Raw genomic sequence first — 20,893 nt, forward strand, 5'->3', positions numbered from 1 at the left:
TTTTCTCTAACTACAGACACAATAATTTTCGTAAATAATCCTCATCGACTACCATTAACTGCCAGGGTCGCGAGGACAGATAACGTCCCACTTCAGGGGATTACTCTTGATCTCTTTTATATTACCTGATCACAGCACGTCGCAGCAAAGACTCGTTATCAGTCATTTAGATAAAATAACATAAGATTTGGTCGATTTAATGCCAAGTTTATCAGTTGCATATCCATTTTTATAAAGCATTGTATTCAGAAAAAAAAACAATTTACAGTCTGGAATGAAGATCCGAGACCATTAATCTGCAATGTATAATCTTATTTTCACGCATTCAGAGATTATTGGAGTCGAGCTCCGTCTCATCATCAGTGTGTCTGTTGAAACGAACGGTTGAAACTGGAATATTTATACAAATAGTAACGACATCCGAGACCGATGTTATCCTCGTGGAAAACTTGTTGTAATTTGAAAGCATAATTCGTTTCTCTTCCTACTTGTACATGCACGAAATAATCCTCCACACGTATAGAAGTTATCAAGAAGATTATAATACACAAAGGTATCCTAATTGTTCACTTTTGTTCAGGTAAGTGTATACCGCAACGATGGATACTAGCAGTGATGTCATGTTTTGCAATAATGAATGGATACACGATGAGAACTTGTCTATCCATCGCAATCACGGAGATGGTCACCACTACGAATCAATCATCGAACCACACCAGTTCAAACGAAGTTTGCCCAGCATCCGAACTCTCGACATCTTCGATTGGAAGTAGTAGCGGTACACACGAATGGACAGAATACACACAGGTGAAAAATAAATAAACTTTCACTACACTCGACGACCAGTCGGGTAAGTGTACCAGTCATTGACACGTTAAGACCCAACCATCGACCCTTTAATTTTCCATACTAATATAAATTGACGGAGCAAATTGTGGATTTCTCGATAACTAACTAAAACCTATCGCCTAAGGGTTAGATACTAAAAATCCATTTTGATAATTTTAGATCTATGGATCAAACAGATAAAACCAAGAAAGTTCGATCATTGGGACAGGGTCAGTCAGTAACTGGTACACTCACCTCATGCCAACCACTTTTCCAATCGTTATTCTTCAGGGAATCATTCTATCGAGTTTCTACTGGGGACATGTAATCAGTCCAATTCCGGGTGGAATGTTGGCCGATAAATTTGGAGGAAAGCACGTCTTGGGTCTCGGTGTCTTATCGACGGCGATATTCACTCTGTTGATACCAGTGGTGGTCGAGGCCTTCGACGCACCAGGACTAATAGTCCTTCGAATTCTAATTGGGATGGGTGAAGGGACGGCTCTACCCGCTATGAATGTCGTTCTAGCTCATTGGGCTCCACCCGAAGAGAGAAGCATGATGGCAGCTTTATCAATGGCTGGAATGAAGGTGGGAACAATGCTCGGAAATGGACTCTCAGGAGTTTTGATACAAAATTCATCCATTGGTTGGCCAATAGTCTTCTACGTTTTTGGTGGCGTAAGCATCGTCTGGTTTCTTGTCTGGATTTTACTCTGCCACAGCAATCCAGACGACCATCCGTTCATTTCTGACGACGAAAAGAATCGGCTGCGCAAAACGATTCATGAACACACGCGCAAGGATGTTGGACCGATTCCCTGGAGGCACCTTGTCACCTCGGGACCACTGTGGGCTATTCTAGTTGCCAAAGTATGTTGGATGTGGGGTTACTACGTAACGCTAACGGACCTTCCAAAGTACATGAGCAGCGTACTAAAGTTCTCTGTACAAGCGAACGGATTACTCTCTGCTCTACCGTACCTTGTACTTTTCTTCGTCAGTATTTCTTCATCCTGGCTCGCGGATTGGCTGATAAAAACTGAGAGACTCTCAAGGACTAACGTCCGGAAAATATTCGCCTCATTCGCTTTAGCGACATCAGCAGTATGCCTCATTGCCGCCTCATACGCAGGCTGTGATCGTCTCGTCGTCACAATCCTCTTCACAGCTGGCGTGGGCACAATGGGTCCTATATTCTCCAGCGTGATGGTCAACGCCCTTGATCTCAGTCCAAATTACTCTGGTACCCTGATGGGGATCACTAATGGCATTGCATCTTTAGTCGGGATCGTGGCTCCATATGCGGTCGGTGTTCTAACGCCGAATCAGACGTTCTCCGAGTGGAGAATCGTATTCTGGATCACATTCGTAGCCAATTTTGTTGCGATATTAATTTACGATTTGTGGGCCAGCGGTGAGGTCCAGTACTGGAATGATCCTGACTTTAGGAAGGGTCAAAAGACCGCTACTAGAGTCCAACGAGTCAGTACAGATAAAATCTGATTTCACAAATATATCCCAAGTCAATCAATCGAAGAAAGAAATATATTGAGAAAGTTATTCAGACAAATGTATCGACCGGAAAAATTAATAATTTTATGAGTAAAAGCGCTGATTCTGTAACGTTGATTATTTATATTCTGTAGAATACACAGAATTTTCTGTTAACATTATTCTATTTTCAACTCATCGGTTGAATATGAGATTTAGCAAATGTGTATCTTGTACAAAGAAAACGATGATTGCCGGCGATGATAAGTTAATTATTTGTTCATTAACTGAAAAATTTGGCAGTGATATCTTATTGACACAAAGCGCATGCTATGCGAGCAAGTTGTTTCCGAAGATACAAGATACCAGAATTACTCGGGCGACTGCAAAGTGTGCAGCAAACGTCAGATACTAGGAAGCAGTTAATTGTTTTTTTTTTCATTAATTTTTTCTTCGTTTTAATTGAAAAATTCTCTCGATTCATTGATTCCTCACCGATGTTCTCCACGTGGAAAATTTGTTGTAAGTGATAAAGTTATAATATAGCTAGTGTATCTATTATATATACATGTTTCGAATATGAAAAACACTCTCAGCTCGATTAAAAAGAATTTAATTATCTTTCCTGGGAAATATAAATTGTATAAACCCGTGTAAAAAATTTTTCTTATCCCAGAATTTCTTTTTTTCTCTTTCCTTTTATAATAATTTCGTCTTTCTCGTTTTACATATCAGTATTCCCGCAGCCAAAATTCCTCGGCAGATTTTCAACGACGCGCTTTTAAACGTAATTTTTTCATGCAGAACTTCTGCAATTGGTACAGAAAGACATCGAATCACAGTTGGAATTTCAAAATTACTTCATTTACAAAACAAAGAAGCAATAATATCTATTTAAATATGCATATTTACTTTTTGTAGAATTGCAGTTTAACATAATTTTTCATAAAGTTAAACGCAGAGCTGCACTTTAAGTGGAAAAATAAGACGATAAAATCCAAACTACTCATATACGTTATCGTGTGACGCACATGCCGATCAATTGAACAACTATCGACACTTGACTCTTGTAATATAGGGTTAAAAATATTATAATCGAGATTGTTCAAACTGCTCTAAATACCTTGAATGCATGACTCAGCAAATACTCATACGTGATAAAGACTCGGTGCAGTAGCCATTGTCAGGGAAATAGTATGATGGCACCAGTGATTACTTATTTGAAATTTCATTTTTACGTCATGGGCATTGAAAAGTCCACTTTTTGTGGCAGTTTTCGTTCCGTAAAGTGACGCTTTATACGGCAGCGAACAAAGTTGCAGAATAAAGTCTTTATTCCGCAGTTTTGACGCGCAGTTCGAAGTGCGCATCCCAAACTGCCGAATAAAGTAGCTTCGTCGAACAGATCGCGACATAACCTCACTCTTCGTTTTGCTTTTCAATGCCCATACCGTAAAAAATATTGTATGTGGCATGCCCGTAAACAGTTTTTTGCCTCGGATAATTTCAGTACTCGCTTCCGGCTCGCCTTCAGCTCGTCCTGAAATCTTTATCCTTGCCAAAAAAAAACAGGCGGTTTACGAGCATGCCACATAAATAGCTATTTCATTTTTAGTTCAATTACAATTTGATAATGCGCTGTCAGTAGTAATGAGCTGCATACAAAGAAATACAAAAACAGTGAACAACAATTCTACCTGTTGAAAGTAAGCGACGATCTTGCAGGTGCAAGAATACCACAACGATGGGTACTCACGATAATGGGATGTTTTGGAATGATGAACGTTTACACAATGAGAATTTGCTTGTCTCTGGCAATCACTGAGATGGTGGCCACCACGGAACCCTCGAACAATGCCAATTCACACGAATCTTGTCCTTCGGCTAATTTCACTTCGTCAAATATCACAAACAGCGGAAGTGAAGGCGGAACTTACCAATGGGACGAATACACGCAGGTCAGAAGACCGAGATTTTGTACTACAAAAAAGCATAGAAAGACGAAAAACCCTGCAAACGTAACATTAAGTAATTAACCTCTCGATAACACACTTATTTTTTCTATCATGGAAAACAATTTCAAATTTACAAGTACGACCTACTTGAAAAAATTCAGGAATTCACTTTCACCATCTTAAAATGCGATGGCGAAGTTTAGAAGTATAAATATAATTCATAGATATGAGAAAAATTCAAGCTCCTATATGTGACGAAAAATTGACCCTTCTTCAACATGGATAAAATAAATTTCCAGGGTATAATCCTGTCGAGTTTCTACTGGGGATACCTGATCACAAGCGTCCCAGGCGGAATGCTGGCCGACAAATTTGGAGGAAAGCATACACTGGGCCTTGGGGTACTACTAACATCGGTATTGTCCCTGCTGACGCCGTTGGTAGTCGACCACTTCGAAGCAACGGGTCTGATAGTCTTGCGTTTCCTGATGGGGGTCAGCCAGGGATCGACAGTTCCAGCCATCAGCGTCCTGATAGCCCAATGGGCGCCACCGCAGGAGAGATCGAAGATCGTGACAGTGGCAGCGTCAGGAATGGAGGTCGGATGTGTCCTGGGAACGGTTCTCTCCGGGTTCATAATACGCTACTCTTCGATGGGTTGGCCGATGGTGTTCTACGTCTACGGGGGACTAGGAATCCTCTGGTTCCTAGGGTGGCTCTTGCTGTGTTACAGCAAGCCGGACGTCCATCCGTTCATAACGGAAGCGGAGCGGAAGTACCTTCACGAAATGACGATCGAGCACACACACAAGAAGACCGGACCAACCCCTTGGCGTCAGATTCTAACCTCAGCGCCAGTTTGGGCTCTGATTGCCGGTGAAATGGGCTTCTCCTGGGGTTTCTACATGGTACTAACCGACCTCCCAAAGTACATGAACGATGTCCTCAAGTTCTCGATACAGGCGAACGGGCTTCTAACCTCACTTCCATTCGCCGTTATCTGGCTCGACGGCATAGCGTCCTCTTGGCTCGCTGATTGGCTTATAGAAGCTGGTAAAATGTCGCGGACCAACGTCCGGAAGGTTTGCACAGTTAGCGGATCCCTCGTTCCAGCGATATTCGTCGTCGCTGCCTCATATGCCGAATGCGATCGTGTCATGGCCGTCGCGTTCTTCACTGTCGGCGTGGGGTTTATGGGATCCTTCTATCCCGGCATCATGGTAAACCCCTTAGACCTCAGTCCAAACTACTCTGGAACCCTGACCGCCATTGTAAACGGAAGTGGAGCTCTAGCCGGGATCCTGGCACCCTACGCGGTCGGCGTTCTCACACCTAATCAGACTCTATTGGAGTGGAGAGTCGTCTTTTGGATCACCACCGCCATCTTGGTGGCAACGTCTAGTATTTATGGAGTCTGGGCTGACGGCGAAGTTCAGTACTGGAATGATGCGGAATTTGTTTCGAATCATCGGAGGAAGGAGTCTTGTAGTATCGAGATCGAACAACGCGGAGTTCGTAACGACGATTTGTCATCACACAAGCATGATCGTTAGTTGTGTTCGGATTGTTTACTGTATAAATTGACATGTTTATAATGATAGTCACTGCTATTTCCTAAGAAGTATGATTTTTCTACTTCCGACTCTTACTCGACCCCTGTTGAAAAAAAAAACCCGACTTTTGATTTTAACAGAACTTTGCAGCCAGGCGCAAAGCATACGCGGCTGCATATTGAGTTGCCTGCCATCAGGCACACGCGTCTGATCAGTTGCTTGACTGTTTCTACTAAAATGATGCCACCCTAGATGCGAGAAAGAAAAAGACGCAATATTGTTGCTATCTGGTTCTGTGTATAGAAGATTTACATACCACTCGATAAGTTGATTTAGAAAAAAAGCATCTTCCAATCGATTGACGAAATTGAATAGTATTCGGATGATTTTCACTTTTACAATTTTCAATCTCTGGTTAAAAATAAAGCGAAAGGTAAAAAAAAGGTATAGATGTCAAGTTCCCAAATCTCGAGCAGTGGTTTGAAATTTTTTTAAATTTTTCTAGGCAATTTTGTTACACAGATACCGGATAGAGATTAAAACAGAATATATTCTTGAAAATACAGGCAGCTACCATAAAAACTGATGCCACAGATATCACATTATGTATATGTATGTACATACATAAATATGCGCATAAAAGGTATGTGTGCTTGATTACAATCAGTAATAGCGCAAACAAAAATAAAAACTATATTGAAACAGTGTTAAAATACATATGTATAAAACTATATAAATATAATTGCGTGTATTTGTGTATAAATATATGGGTATAATTTTTTTTCAATACCTTCGATCAAATGTACTACACCTGTTTCACGAATCGTAAGTCAAACGCTGATAGTTGAGTCTATGTGACGATTGGAATATTTTTCTGTACGACTCGTAAGAAAGCTCGAAATAATTTGAGAAAAACTATATCTCTTGCATGTGAAATGCAAGGTGCCAGTAATACCGATATTTCTAAGGAATTAAACCATCAATCATCAACTTTGTCAACTTTTTTCCGTGGCTTAAAAGGCACACTCTGATGATCGACCATTTCGAACGAGTCATGCCCTTCCCGAAAGCACGATGTGCAGTACAAATCACCGTCGCATCCGATGCAGCGGAGCTGCGCGTCTTCGTTGCAAATTGTACACCACGGTAACTCTTCTTCCTCTTCAGCTGGCTATGTAAAATTAAAAAACAGAAACACGTTTCACATGGAAATCAAGAGCTGATGTACTTACATCTGTATCCATAGGCTCTAGTTCTTCTAGTTCGGAAAATTTAGACTCTATCGCGGCCTCGTCCAAAGCTTTTTTAAGGATCCTTTTGGTGGCTGTTTGCTCATCTTCCTCAATGTCCTCTTCAGGCTTGTTCTGATTGAAAACAGAGTAGAGGAATGAAACATGAATAACGGCAAGTTTTGATGTTGGAAGATTCGTTGTTATTCAATACTGACCTTGCGGAATTGCGCAGGATCTATTCCTCTCAGTCTGGCAAGCCTGTCCTCAATCTGTGCATCCGAATTCACATCCGAAGACAGCTTAAGTTCCTCCAAATACTCATTTATCAAATCTGCAGTCTTTTGTTCATCTGTCCTCGTGTCCACCGCGTGGATCTTGAAAAAGAATGGCAAATTTGGGAGCAAAAAGACATACAGAAAAATATAAGATAGCAATGTACTTAATTTCAGCTTACATTAGTTTTAGGGACAGGTTTGTTGGGGTCTTGATCCTTGAGTAGAGCAAGCCTTCTTCGAATCTCCTCCAAGCTAGTTTGAGGCACAGGTTTGTCCTCATCTTTCAATTTCCTAAGTCGATCAACCATATTCTGATCGACTGGATCTAGTCCAGACTTGAGACGATCCCATCGTCCGATCTCTTTTTTGTACAAAACTATCGGCGGTTTGGCCGGATTTTCCAGCGAGTTTAATCTGCGCAGTTTTGGAATGATTAACGAATGTTTACCATCAAAGATATGATAATTGAACAAATGACATTAGAATAAGTTCATCTATTTCTTCCTCTCCGCTTACGTACTTCTGTGTAATATCTATTGGAGCAACTTGTTCGACAGGCAACTGTTGTCCCTCAGACGGTGTTAAGAGTTCAGATTTTAAGTTTTCCGGTTCAACCTTCTCCTCTGCTTTATTTTCCACCCCATCTTTCAATCGATAATAGCATTTGCCACATATTTTTTTACTGCCAATATCCGGCAGGTCAAATTTGTACCTCAGACACTTGGAGCAATAGGAAAACTGGCAACTCGGACAACCGTGCTGAAAGAAAGATTAAAATGGATTGATATAAATGTGACAAATTTTGTAACTTGTTGCTGCGCATGTTAATAAACAATAACAATAGGATGAGATGAAAAAAAAATGATGATGAATAAAATAACTGTAAACAAAAATTGCATAATTGCGTGAATCATTCGACGGATATGCGAGAGCGCAATTGACAGTACAAATTTTCTACAATTACCTCTCGAGTAAAGAAGGAGAATTTTGTTTGACACGCGTTGCATGACATTTCATATAACCTCCTTGTGCCAGTTGAACGAGAATAGCAGATTCGAAATCTCGATTCGAATGCCAATTACGAGTTTGCATAGATACAGTTTTAAATTATTCCCCGTCGCTGCACCTCAATGCGCAAATTCCCATCACTTGCGATCTCTCTCGAAGATATTCGTCCATCTTGCAGCTAACAGACAACTCTGAACGCTTTCGAGTAATCGATATGTTTCGATTATCGATAATATATCGAGAGAGTTCAAGTTAAATTTGAAAAATCGAATGTTTTTACGATCCAGAGATAACGGTAATTGACTGATTGAATTTCAGAGTGAATTATTCGAGCTTTGCGACGTAGAAATCGGTTATTAATACGGTGTTTTGTTCGATTGATTATAATTGTTTTATCCGCTTATTTTCCATTATTTAAAACGCTGTTCGATGCAGAATACGGCAAGTCAAAATTAATCGATACTTGTGATTATCGATTTAGACTATCGATACATTTCTGCGAGAGTTTAAAATCGATGTATCGCATTACTCGAATCACGAACCACGCGTTCGTGCATCAAGTACTGTTTGACGTTTAAATAACCACAAAAACCCGACTAATACTGTACAATATTGATAAAAATAGCCAAAACATCATCGTTCAACGTACCGACATAAGCAGAAATTAATTTTCAATGGACGACGAGGCTGAAACGTACAAATTATGGAGAATAAGAAAAACAGTGATGCAATTATGCCACGACAGAGGTTATCTTGTAACGCAGGACGAGCTCGATCAGACTCTGGAACAATTCAAAGAACAATTCGGGGACAAACCGAGTGAGAAAAGACCCGCGAGAAGCGATCTTATCGTCCTTGTTGCCCACAACGACGATCCTACCGATCAGCTGTTCGTCTTCTTTCCGGACGAGCCTAAGATCGGCATAAAAACAATCAAGACATACTGCCAGCGTATGCAAGAGGAAAAAATTCACAGGTAATAGATTGATGGAACAGAGAGCGTTTTTTTGTTGTCTCTTCTTTGTACCATTTAATTGCTTCCAATCTTTTTTTCCTTCAGAGCAACTATCGTCGTTCAGCAGGGAATGACACCGTCGGCTAAACAGTCGTTAGTCGATATGGCACCAAAGTACATACTAGAACAATTCCTGGAGTCTGAACTACTGATAAACATAACGGAGCACGAACTGGTTCCCGAGCACGTTGTTATGACACCTGAAGAAAAGCAAGAATTGCTCTCAAGATACAAGCTCAAAGAGAATATGCTCATGCGCATACAAGCCGGCGATCCGGTTGCGCGTTACTTTGGCCTGAAGCGAGGACAGGTGGTCAAAATTATCAGACCATCTGAAACTGCTGGGCGATATATATCCTACAGGCTTGTCTGTTGACGCATCAAAATCCATGATTTTATTCTATGCTTTCCCTACACGATATCTTAAGTTCTATCATGTTTAAGTCATTGTTAAAAAAATAATAATTCTCATAAGAATAAAAATTTCAATGAGACGAAAATTTTCAATCTCGTTTTTGTAAATTATTTTACCTACTTCAGTTGAGAAGATCAGGCTTTGATACCACTGAACTTCATACATTAAGTTTTCATGAAATATTAGGGCTTCTTTTCACTAGAGCTACATGCAAATTGGAGCCACGTCATTGGCTCAAAATCAACAGCCCCTCCCATCGTGTCATATCTGAAAAATTCAACCAATGGCAAGACTCGATATTTCTGTCACGTGACCATGTCGCTAAAATGAAATACCGACTCAAGTGCTGAACCAGCGTCGCTCAACTTAACCTCAAACACGGTTGCATAAATATTAAGTACAATGGATTTATAGGTTGAAAAATATTGATATTTTCACCAATAGTGAAGAAAAAAAAGATTATTTTGCATTAATACTTAACTTAGAATGGTGAAGAAACGATACGTAGTAGGTGGTAAACTGATTTTCGAACAGAAGTTGCAATTCGGTGAACAATTCTAACCTCAAAATACAGTTTGTTTATCTCAATAATAAGAACGTAATCGATCAGAGACGATGCTATTGCGGAGTTCATCGATTTTTCATTACATTTTCCAATCATAACTAACGATTGCACGATGATGCTTCGAAATTTAAAAATGTGACCTAAACCAGAAACAGAAATAAAAATATTTCTGCTCTTGCGATAGAGCACCCTTGATGGAAGAAGCCCTCGATAAATCAAAGAGATCTAAACATGTATCCAAACAATCACAAAACTGTATTTGTGCTCGATCATACTCCATATTTCGGTATATCGACAGACAGTCCATTAGAATTTGACTGCTTGAAGAGCCGAGGACAGAATCTGATCCCTTTAGCTCCGATCTGCAAGTCGCTATGGACTACGAGTGTAGAATCCTCCATGGAATACTGCAGGATAGTCTGGGACTTGTTCCCTAGCGGCAAATTGGTAATGAGGCATTTTATTATCCAGATTTAAGGGGGGGGTAAGGGTTTCAGCGTAAAAAAAAACACTTTTTTGGGATTTTTTTCTGAAATTATGGATTGAGCAAATTCATTGAAACCTTTTGTACATTATTAAGCATACTTTTAACAATATTCTGTAATTTTTTCATGCAGAAATATTGCAAAACAAGCCGGTGACAGAGCGTGCCCCAGAACGTCTTGGAAAAAAAACCATTTGCGGTGTTCACTATATCTCGGTCGGAAATTATCTGATATCAAAATCCATTAAAATTTAGTCAAAGTATTATCAAATCCTTCCCCCAACGTTCTACGATTATTTTTTTTTTTTCATTTAAAAATTTTTGGTGGCCATCTAAAGTGTAAACTGCTATTTTCCACGAAAAATTCCGTCATTTTGTGGGTGGGAAACCCCCTTAATGTTAAAAATAAAATTTTAACTAAACGTTGGGGGGAGGTATTTTATATGTAGAAAATGTGTACCAAGTTCGGAATGAATCGGTCAAGTAGTTTGTAAATGGCAGTGAACACGGACTTTGAAAAAGTAGTTTTGAGAAAAACGTGTTTAAAGTTTATTGAGCTAAAAAAGTGAAGAAAAAAAGCTCTGTCACCGGCTTGTTTTGCAATATTTCTACATGAAAATATTACAGAATATTGTTAAAAGTATGCTTACTAATGTACAAAAGGTTTCAATAGATTTGTTCAATCCATACTTTCAAAAAAAATTCACAAAAAAAGTGTTTTTTTTTACGCTGAAACCCTTACCCCCCCCTTCAAGAGTTTTGCTCAGATCGACTTAAAATTTTGAGAATATATTCTTGAAATGTTTAACAATAACATAAGAAAAAAAAAAAAAAAAAAAATCGATTTTTCTAAAGTGTAAACCCTTACCCCCCCCTTAAAATTTGAAGCAAATACCATAAATGTTTGTGATGATCGGATGATGTAATCATATTTTATATTTTCCGTTTCTAAAAATCAGGTCAGATTTGTCGTCAGCGACGAGGCCGCGCACATTCTGAACACCTGGAGCCCATCGCAACAAAATTTGTCCCATGTAAGTTGCCTGGAGACTACAAGAAAAACTGAATTGAAAATCAGTCAAATAAAACATACCAGAATAAAAGATAACTACTCCCTTTAGTTTATCTAAATATCCACATCAATTGATCCACATTTAAAAAACATCAGAAGACTATTTTCTTTACTGAAAAAAATTCAAAGTTTTACAAAAAGTTTTACCCATTTCGGAAATTCCATTGTTTACGTTCCCTGTAATCAGTGAAATCTGTTTTTTTTTCCCCACAGGTTGTGAACGGAATGGCCATACTCGGGGTTCCGCCACCGGCCCGACAATCAGGTATAGATTTTTCCGTGATACACGGATTACGTGTGGCAATTGAGGTCCTAACAGAGTGCTCAGAAATTCAGGACGAGAAACGAACGTCTCTGATGGAAAACGCGAGCAAAGTATTGAACAGCGGGAGAGTGATATGCATAACAAGTGCAAGAGATGACGCAAACATGAAGAGTCTAGAGAATATATTTCTAAGCCAGCTTATCCAACAGAACCAAAATGCAGCAGCATCGCATAAGTAAGCTTCTTTGAGATTTTTTTCTATGCTCATTTTGAAATATTGAAAATCGTTTAATGACATTCTCATTTCCACGTTTGCAGTCGCATACCAATTCATCACTGCCATCTGGTCATCCTCAACATTTTTCCCGTATCGACTTCAGACTGTCTAGTAACAAATCAGCTACCACGAGAGGTAAACTTTCTACAATGAATAAGGCCTTTCAGAAAAATTATTCAAACTAAAGCTGGTCTTTCACGTGTAAAGTTATGTTTGAATGCGAAGATGCTTAAAACTGTACGATCAAATTATACAAACAATAATATTTTTTTTTAGTACTTTGCTTTACGATCCTGCCTAACCGGCCGATGTGAATTAACGTTCTATTCCACTGACCAGGTATCGCCTCTACTAACGATGGAAGTGCACTCGATAAAGGCTCCAAAGTTGCACTCGAAACTGTCCCACCTGATACTTTCGCACTATGATTTAGCCAGCACCACTGTGACTGGAATCCCTATGAAGGAGGAACAGAATGCGAGCAGCTCGGCGAATTACGACGTTGAAATATTTCACGCTTCGGCTGCTCACGCAGCAATAATGAAAGGTAGAGTCGACGAAACGAAGTAACGCTAGAGAAATTTGCATTTTGTCAATCTCGTTCACCCCATTCTCAACTGTTTTTTCAGGTAATCCCCAAGAATCGGTGTTAATAAAAACGTTCATGAAGCTTGACGAGGTCTCGGAGTACGAAACTGTGACTTTGAAGTGGTGCACACCTCGTGGTTGTAGCGCTTCGGAAATGCAGAACTGTACAGCGATGCATAGAATCACGCCGGTGGACATAAACAGCCGGCCGTCGTCTTGCCTGATCAATTTTCTGCTGAACGGCCGATCCGTGATGCTTGAAATGGCGAGGAAAAGCGGTGGCAAAACGATATCTCACCTCCTCGCTGCTCATGGCGGAGAAATATTCATCCACACTTTGTCAACCGCTAGAAGTGTCCTCGAGGATCCTCCTTCCATAAGCGAAGGATGCGGTGGGCGTGTTACTGACTACAGAATAACGGTGAGTGGCTTGTATTTTTACTGCTTTGTAAATTCGTTAATGATTTGAGACTTTTCATACACTTGTTACGGTCCTCTTGAAGGATTTTGGCACCCTAATGCGAAACAACATGCTCGTTCCTCTAAAACGGAATTCCACTGACGAACTCCAAAGTCCCGCGGCTAAAATGCGGTCCAGACTGGAGCGGCATACCAGATATTGGCCAATCACGATATCCAGCACCCTCATGTTCAACTTGAAACAGGTAAACACTGGCTGAGCAATAGATCTATAATTTTTAAAACCTTCTACCACAGATTCATCTAATCATAAATTCTGATCCCTGCAGCACGTAGATCCACTCTCAGAACTTATGGTGAAAGAAGAATTAACCACAGAGGAGGTGCTTCAGTGTAAGCAAGTAATCTTCGACCTCCTTACGCAGGAAGCAAAACACGAAGCGCTGCCTTTGCCTAGCATAGGAGGAGGCCGCGGAGGGAAGGGAGGCGTAAGGCGCGAAGAACATTATAGACTTTTATGGGTCGAGCTGGAAACTTTTCTTAAAAGTCACTCGAATCAGTCCGCATCGCACACAGAAGTTCTAAACTGTCTACTCGAAGTTTGCAACAAGGACGACAAAGATAAGGTCGAGCTTGATCAGGCGCTGCGAGAACTTGACGGGTGAGAATTGATTCCTTTTGTTCGAATTTGAAGTAATTGGTTCGATTTTTTTGCTCACTGTTATCCATTTGCAACTTTTTTTTTTCTCTCTTATTCGTCTTTGTTTATTTTTGTTCACAGACTTGGCAAGGAGGATGTAATGGCTCGAGCAAGTGTTATCCGCGCGACAACAGACTCTCCCATGTCGCCGCCACTGTGCACCGGCTCTTCTTTAGGAAAACAGATACACAAGGGGACGTTTTACGCACCGAAAACTCTTCTCGATATTTGGTTACAACGAAGCGCCTCTAAGGAAAGAAAACCAGACTTTCATGGGAGGTTGAACAGCGACGGTTTCAAAGCTAAGCTATATCCAAACCTCAAGGAACCTGGGCGAGAACCACGCGAGGCGATACTCGAAGCATAGATTTATCTAATAGTGTAGATAAAATTGCGGATCGGAATGATTATCTGATAGTTTTTAATCAATGTCTCGCAAATGTTTTTGAATTTTTGTATATATGTATAGATGGATAATACAAGAATATTAATATTTTTCAATCGCAATAAAAGATTAGATTTTTTCTGAAAAAAAAATTCGTTTCTTTGACAGAATAATTTAATGATATTAAGCTGTGGTAACATATTAATGAAACAAAAATAATACTAGCTAGTTACAGTCTCTGACTGAAAACGCATTAAGGACATCTGCGAGCACATCTGTTACTCAGATTGACTAGCATTTTTTCTTCTTATAAATTCCTCATTAATTGAATGGTATTATCATCTGTTATACCAATGGAAAATAAAATATCCAAATCTCAAATGAACAGCCATATTTTTTTCAATAGAAAGAAAATGACGAGCTTATTCATATAAAAATTGATAACTTAATGCTATCGAATACAACAAATCAAGACAAATAATTACCTGTAACAAGATTTGAAACCAAAATCAAGTCCGGTGGTTCTTTTTACCGTAAGGACAAATATTGACGTTCAAACAATCTGAGCACTTTGGCCGCACAGGAAGACAAATCTCTTGACCAAATCCGACCAAAATGTAATTCACTTCGACCCACTTCTTTTTAGGTAACCACGATTCTAGCTGCACCCTTGTTTGTTCCGGTGTTTTTGTCGGTTTTCTCACCCAGCCGAGACGATTCGATATTCGGTGAACGTGTGTATCCACTCCGATTCCAGAAGCTTCTCCCCATGCAACCTGCATGCAGAGGTGAGCCATCTTCGGACCAACTCCGGGCAGCTTGCACAAGCCTTCTACAGTCTTTGGTATGTCTCCGCCATATTGTTCTAACAGTATATCCGTAGTCTTTTTTATATACTCAGCCTTTCGCTGAAATCATTTCGAGAAGCAAATTATATTGCATAGGACTTGAAGAAATCTAGGAAACATTGTTTTTTATTTCTATTTCTATTTCTATTTCGCCTGTTTGCTTAAGGGGGGGATAAGGGTTTACGCTTTCGAAAAATCGAAGTTTTTTTTTTCCTTATCTTATTGTTAAACATTTCAAGAATATAGTCTCAAAATTTTAAGTCGATCTGAGCAAAACTCTTGAAGGGGGGGGGGGGGGGGGGGGGGTAAGGGTTTCAGCGTAAAAAAAACACTTTTTTTGTGAATTTTTTTTGAAAGTATGGATTGAGCAAATTTATTGAAACCTTTTGTACATTATTAAGCATACTTTCAACAATATTCTGTAATTTTTTCATGTAGAAATATTGCAAAACAAGCCGGTGAAAGAGCTTTTTTTCTTCACTTTTTTAGCTCAATAAACTTTAAACGCGTTTTTCTCAAAACTACTTTTTCAAAGTCCGTGTTCACTGCCATTTACAAACTACTTGACCGATTCATTCCGAACTTGGTACACATTTTCTACATATAAAATACCTCCCCCCAACGTTTAGTTAAAATTTTATTTTTAACATTAAGGGGGTTTCCCACCCACAAAATGACGGAATTTTTCGTGGAAAATAGCAGTTTACACTTTAGATGGCCACCAAAAATTATTAAATGAAAAAAAAAATTATCGTAGAACGTTGGGGGGAGGATTTGATAATACTTTGACTAAATTTTAATGGATTTTGACTTCAGATAATTTCCGACCAAGATATAGTGAACATTGCAAATGGTTTTTTTTCTAAGACGTTCTGGGGCAAGCTCTGTCACCGGCTTGTTTTGCAATATTTCTGCATGAAAAAATTACAGAATATTGTTAAAAGTATGCTTAATAATGTACAAAAGGTTTCAATGAATTTGCTGAATCCGTAGTTTCAAAAAAAATTCACAAAAAAAGTGTTTTTTTTTTTTTACGCTGAAACCCTTACCCCCCCCCCCCTTAAACTACTCTTCAATCTCGTTTATCTTGAAAACGTTTTCACTATCCTGAATAATTTGTACATCCGAATGAGAATAATAAGAAAACATGACCAAGAACCAATGACCAGAATTCGAGTCATCCAATCTATTGGGCATCGATTAAAAAAGATGAGATCAACAACTATAAAAATTCTAATACTCACCCTCCAAAAACCGACAGGATAAATCAGCTGCCCGAGCATTTCGCTTGAAGTGCTTTTGATCTTTGCCGGCGTGCAGCCGTGAGATTTGAGTTTTTTCATCGCGGCATGAGTTACTTCATCTTTGGTCTGGCTACTGAGCATCAGAGCGACAAGAACCTGGAATCTAGCATCAGATGGATTTGCGTTTGGATCTGAACACATGTGGCATCCCATCGAATCGACGGGAGCTGTGTGGTTTTTTCTCATTTCAAGGATATTATCTAAGATGACTCGCCAGTTGCCCGGCTCCCATTTTTCATCAATTTCAGACTTCGCAATTTCTGTTTTCTGCGATACTGGTTTTGAGACATTTTTCTCATCGTCAGGCTTTGATTCATATTCCACTTTGATCGGATTTTTGTGTTTTTTTACCACCACTTGGAGGGTTTCCGCTTCTAATTTTGGCTCCGCTGATTTTTTTGAAAAATATTGCGAAGTAGTGTTTGGCGAGGTTGTCGTTGTCGAATCGCTCACAGGTTCTACGATCTGTTGCTTTTTCATCGACCTTGTGTACCTCGGCGATGCAGTCAAGTTATTCAATTTCAATTTCTTGTTCATTTTTTATTCTCAATGCATTCAGTTCGTCTATAGTTTTCGTCTGTCGTTACTTGAGTTCCGAACTACTTGTCGCAATGGCTTTCGGAGCATTGTCAACGGCAAGTAAAGGCAGGACTAGAAGGTGGCATGGTGATTGCTTTGTGTTAGAAATCGAGATCTGAAAATTGGCGAATTGGCGAATTGGCGAAGTAGAATGAATTTATTCAAGGCTGTTAACCATAAACCGTAAAATTTATTCTCAAAGGTTTTTCTAACTTACCTTGTATTCTTGTTTCTTTTGCAGTGTGTCAATGATCGTCAATTGTTTACATAGAAGCCATTGAAAACGAGGAAACACGTGCCTGACGGTTTGAACAGCTAACCTCTTTATGATTGGCTGAGGCTGACCATTAATTCGTAGCTAAGTTCAAGGTAATGGTTTTAAGAAAGCTTACCGATTTATCGGGCGAAAAATTTGACCCCGTTGATACGTAGATCTGCGGCAAATGCGTTTTGAATTTACCACACAAGCATGACCGCTATAACGCCAACTTCAGAGAACTCACGGATAAAATCATCGCTAAAATTTTCACCGCCAATCACACTGAATTCTCGAACGAATGTCGATTGAAGTACCCGAGCTTTCTGACGAGTAAATGTGGGTAAATAATGAAAGAAAATAGAGTTTATGATCTAATTTTCAATGGGAAAAGATGTGTGCTATGTTCGTTTCATTTATTCATAGTGGATTACACCACGCATACACGGCACGACATATGTCGATAAGTTACCGACATGCTTTCGTAGTTGAGATAAATAGTTCCGAAAACTAATTTTATAATTTTAAATATTGAAATTGATTTTGGTTAAATTATGTTTGATCTCAATTCTTTCGATTTCTTTTTTAATATGTGTTTCGTTGGTTAAAGAGCTTGGGTTAAAAATTACGTCGAACATTTTTCCGAGATTTGAAAGTGATTCAGGAATACCAATATTCACTCGAAAGTGTATCACACAGATCGAGGCGCAAGAGGTTTCTTATTTTCAAAAGAATTTGGCTTGATTCCGTTTAGAGTGAATCACCACGTGCAAAAATGATTGAAATTTTGGAGGAGGAATAAATTCAGGTGAAGCTATTTACTACAAATCACTTCATCCTTTATACAAAGTCGATTCGGTTTCTACGAATAATAAACAGGTACTCGAGCATAGGTAATCGGCATGATTCACTCGAGTATAAGATCAACTGTAAGATGTAGTTTCGAAGATTCGAAGAATCTGATTATTCACAAACGTTAAAGTTTGTTTCTCAACTTGTCCTTAAGGTAAATCTAAAGAATGTTCAATTTCGATTGCACGCACTTCTCGGTGATTACCTCGGTAATAAAAACTACAGTTAAAAAATATACGATTATAACGGACAAAGTTTCAGTTTCAAATTGAATAATCCGTGACAATTGTTATTCGGAATTATAAAACATGACTCTTGTGTATACAGCGCTGCTCTAAAATTTTCACCAAATTCACAATTGAGGGGTTGAGGAATTGGAAGAGAGGAGGGTTGAAGATCGAAGAAAAATCACCCTTTTATTAGAAGCTCTTTAAAGAAGGGTGACTCTTCAATTTTCTCGTGATGGATGCCAGTTATCATATGTTTTAAACTACCCTAAACTAATTTTCCATCCAAAAACTTATCAACTATCCGTCAGGAAAAGAACTTTCTATCAACAGACCATTAAATTTTCAAAATCATCGTTCAATTTAGAATCGCTCGTTATCCGATTTCCCAGAAAATAATAATAATAATAATACCAACAACAACAGCAATAAATTCTCAATATATTCAGGCCTCGGATCAGGGAAAAATTTTGCAAGAAAAGAAGAAAAAAAAAACAACAAAAAATCAACCTAGAAGTGACAGAACTTTCGGGTTACAACCCGCGTTTAAACGACTCGTCCACGTTTACTGGATGTACCCAACAAGTAGGTAACCGAGTGTACCATAAACCACAGTTACATACCTATTATACCTACATGTAAACCGGGTGAGTCAGAGTGAGACAAAAGAACAACATTGCGGGGGCGTCGGATCGTAGAACGACGAAAGGAGGGGGGGGGGAGGCAAAAGGGAATGGGAATGAGATAGAGAGCGAGAGCGACAGCAAAAGGAGACCGTCGATGGCCGAGAGAAATGGGGGGGGGGGGGGGGGAGGGGGGATTTCCCACGTTCGTATAGTTGCGTCTCGTGACACGTGTTGCACTTTACGCACAGAGGAACAAAGAGAGAGAAGCGAGACGAGAGAGAGCGATGAGATGCTCGCGTATCACGCACGCGTGCAGAGCCTGGACGATGGAAGTCGGATGTGTGCGCTCCGCGTAACACGCGGTGCATACACGTACGGGTCACATCGGTTCGCTCGTGTTTCACGTGACGTGACCTTTCGATGCTCGTCGACGGGTTCCCCTCTCCCCTGCCCCTCGCAATCCCCCTCCAACCCCCTCCCGACGGTTGTTTCTCTCTTTGCAAACACGTCCGCCACGCTGTCTCTCTCCTCCACCCCCGGTGATCCCGGTCCCGCGGCACGCGTGGTTCCTGGGGGGGTAAAACGGGCCGACTCGCCCTTCCTCCACCTTCGCCGGGAAACTCCACCAGTTCCGCTTCTCTCTTCTCTTCTCTTCTCTTCTCTTCTCTTCTCTTCTCTTCGGCGACCGAGTTATGTCTGTGACGTAACGGCAGACGCCACTAAGCCAAGTACATAAGCATGCCGCGCACTGTTTACTCCTGCGAAGGTCGAGCCAGATATTACTAGGTCAGTGATCCCTGGATGCTGCCGTTGCTCTACCCCTCCCCCTCCTCCCCCCCCGCCGACCCCCTCACTCCACCTGCCGCATCGTCGGGTATTTATATACCCTGCATCTATGCCTAGGTACGTATGTGTGTGTGTGTGTGTGTGTGTGTGCACTTTGTGTACCGCGTGTGTATCTTTATTGGGTATTTAATGTGTGTGAAGATGGACGAAAGCCTCTTTTATCTATATATATATATATATATATTATATATTTATATATTATATATATATTTATATATACATGTTATAATAAGAATGTGAATTATAATACGCAAATTTTAAACGCTGGTTATATTACTATATCATATATCCTATATATACGTTATACTGTTCGATCGGAGTAAAATTGAAGAGGAGAATTAGAATAAGGCTTTAGGTTAAATTTTTAAAGAAATATTAGAAGAAAAAAAAAAAAAATGGATTTCAAGCGATAAATATAACTAAGCAGCGAAGAGAAAACAGTTTTTCATTTTTTTCTTAATTTTTTTTTTTTTTTTTGTTCCTGCACTCGCTTGCAGCCTTATTTTAATTTTATCCTCGTCAATTATACGGACAAATTTGCTTATGTTATACCGAAAATCCAGAAAAAGTATTACACCTGCACCGTGAACTAATAATCTGTAATAAGCTGTTAGTTTTTATGTTGGAAATTTTTGAAATTTCTTCTCAACAAAATCGCCAATATCAGACTTTTGAGGAAAATCCTTGTTTTTTTTTTTTTTTTCTTCAATTTCACCGTCCATTCCCTTAACTTGTTATATATGTATATATTTATATATGATAATGACAATAATAATAATAATAATAATAATAATAAAAATAATAATAGTATCAACAATACCAAT

At 39.5% G+C, this 20,893-nt stretch overlaps 5 protein-coding genes across 6 annotated transcripts; 4 read left to right on the forward strand and 1 right to left on the reverse strand.

Annotated features, from left to right (window-relative positions):
• The first annotated feature begins 370 nt into the window (after window positions 1-370).
• Window positions 371-2,334, forward strand: LOC124413820 (putative inorganic phosphate cotransporter). The gene is made up of 3 exons (XM_046894608.1): window positions 371-454; window positions 581-807; window positions 1,120-2,334. Exons 1-3 carry the CDS (start codon window positions 430-432, stop codon window positions 2,332-2,334), a joined length of 1,467 nt encoding a protein of 488 aa, XP_046750564.1. The 5' UTR covers window positions 371-429.
• Window positions 2,335-2,784: 450 nt separating this feature from the next.
• On the forward strand, window positions 2,785-5,928 carry LOC124413819 (putative inorganic phosphate cotransporter). Its single transcript, XM_046894607.1, has 3 exons — window positions 2,785-2,844; window positions 4,048-4,280; window positions 4,577-5,928. Exons 1-3 carry the CDS (start codon window positions 2,820-2,822, stop codon window positions 5,828-5,830), a joined length of 1,512 nt encoding a protein of 503 aa, XP_046750563.1. The 5' UTR covers window positions 2,785-2,819; the 3' UTR covers window positions 5,831-5,928.
• Window positions 5,929-6,360: 432 nt separating this feature from the next.
• LOC124413818 (endonuclease III homolog 1, chloroplastic-like) lies at window positions 6,361-17,659 on the reverse strand. 2 transcript variants are annotated; one of them, XM_046894605.1, is made up of 7 exons: window positions 17,480-17,659; window positions 16,624-17,377; window positions 15,064-15,439; window positions 7,517-7,698; window positions 7,278-7,436; window positions 7,063-7,194; window positions 6,361-7,001 (listed from the first exon to the last, which is right to left on the reverse strand). In XM_046894605.1, the coding sequence occupies exons 2-7, from the start codon at window positions 17,218-17,220 to the stop codon at window positions 6,810-6,812; spliced, it is 1,638 nt and encodes a 545-aa protein (XP_046750561.1). In that variant the 5' UTR covers window positions 17,221-17,377; window positions 17,480-17,659; the 3' UTR covers window positions 6,361-6,809. The 2 variants fall into 2 exon arrangements, with proteins under 2 accessions (XP_046750561.1, XP_046750562.1); XM_046894606.1 differs by lacking the exons at window positions 15,064-15,439; window positions 16,624-17,377; window positions 17,480-17,659 and adding exons at window positions 7,858-8,096; window positions 8,302-8,539 and having other exon boundaries at window positions 7,517-7,751.
• On the forward strand, window positions 8,913-9,860 carry LOC124413821 (DNA-directed RNA polymerases I, II, and III subunit RPABC1). Its single transcript, XM_046894610.1, has 2 exons — window positions 8,913-9,321; window positions 9,406-9,860. Exons 1-2 carry the CDS (start codon window positions 9,020-9,022, stop codon window positions 9,734-9,736), a joined length of 633 nt encoding a protein of 210 aa, XP_046750566.1. The 5' UTR covers window positions 8,913-9,019; the 3' UTR covers window positions 9,737-9,860.
• Window positions 10,230-14,622, forward strand: LOC124413817 (integrator complex subunit 13). The gene is made up of 9 exons (XM_046894603.1): window positions 10,230-10,787; window positions 11,784-11,858; window positions 12,110-12,396; window positions 12,480-12,573; window positions 12,778-12,985; window positions 13,068-13,447; window positions 13,530-13,691; window positions 13,776-14,107; window positions 14,228-14,622. The coding sequence occupies exons 1-9, from the start codon at window positions 10,572-10,574 to the stop codon at window positions 14,511-14,513; spliced, it is 2,040 nt and encodes a 679-aa protein (XP_046750559.1). The 5' UTR covers window positions 10,230-10,571; the 3' UTR covers window positions 14,514-14,622.
• Window positions 17,660-20,893: the final 3,234 nt, after the last annotated feature.

Source organism: Diprion similis, chromosome 13 (genome assembly GCF_021155765.1).
Source record: "Diprion similis isolate iyDipSimi1 chromosome 13, iyDipSimi1.1, whole genome shotgun sequence".
NCBI classification, from domain to species: Eukaryota; Metazoa; Arthropoda; class Insecta; order Hymenoptera; family Diprionidae; genus Diprion; species Diprion similis.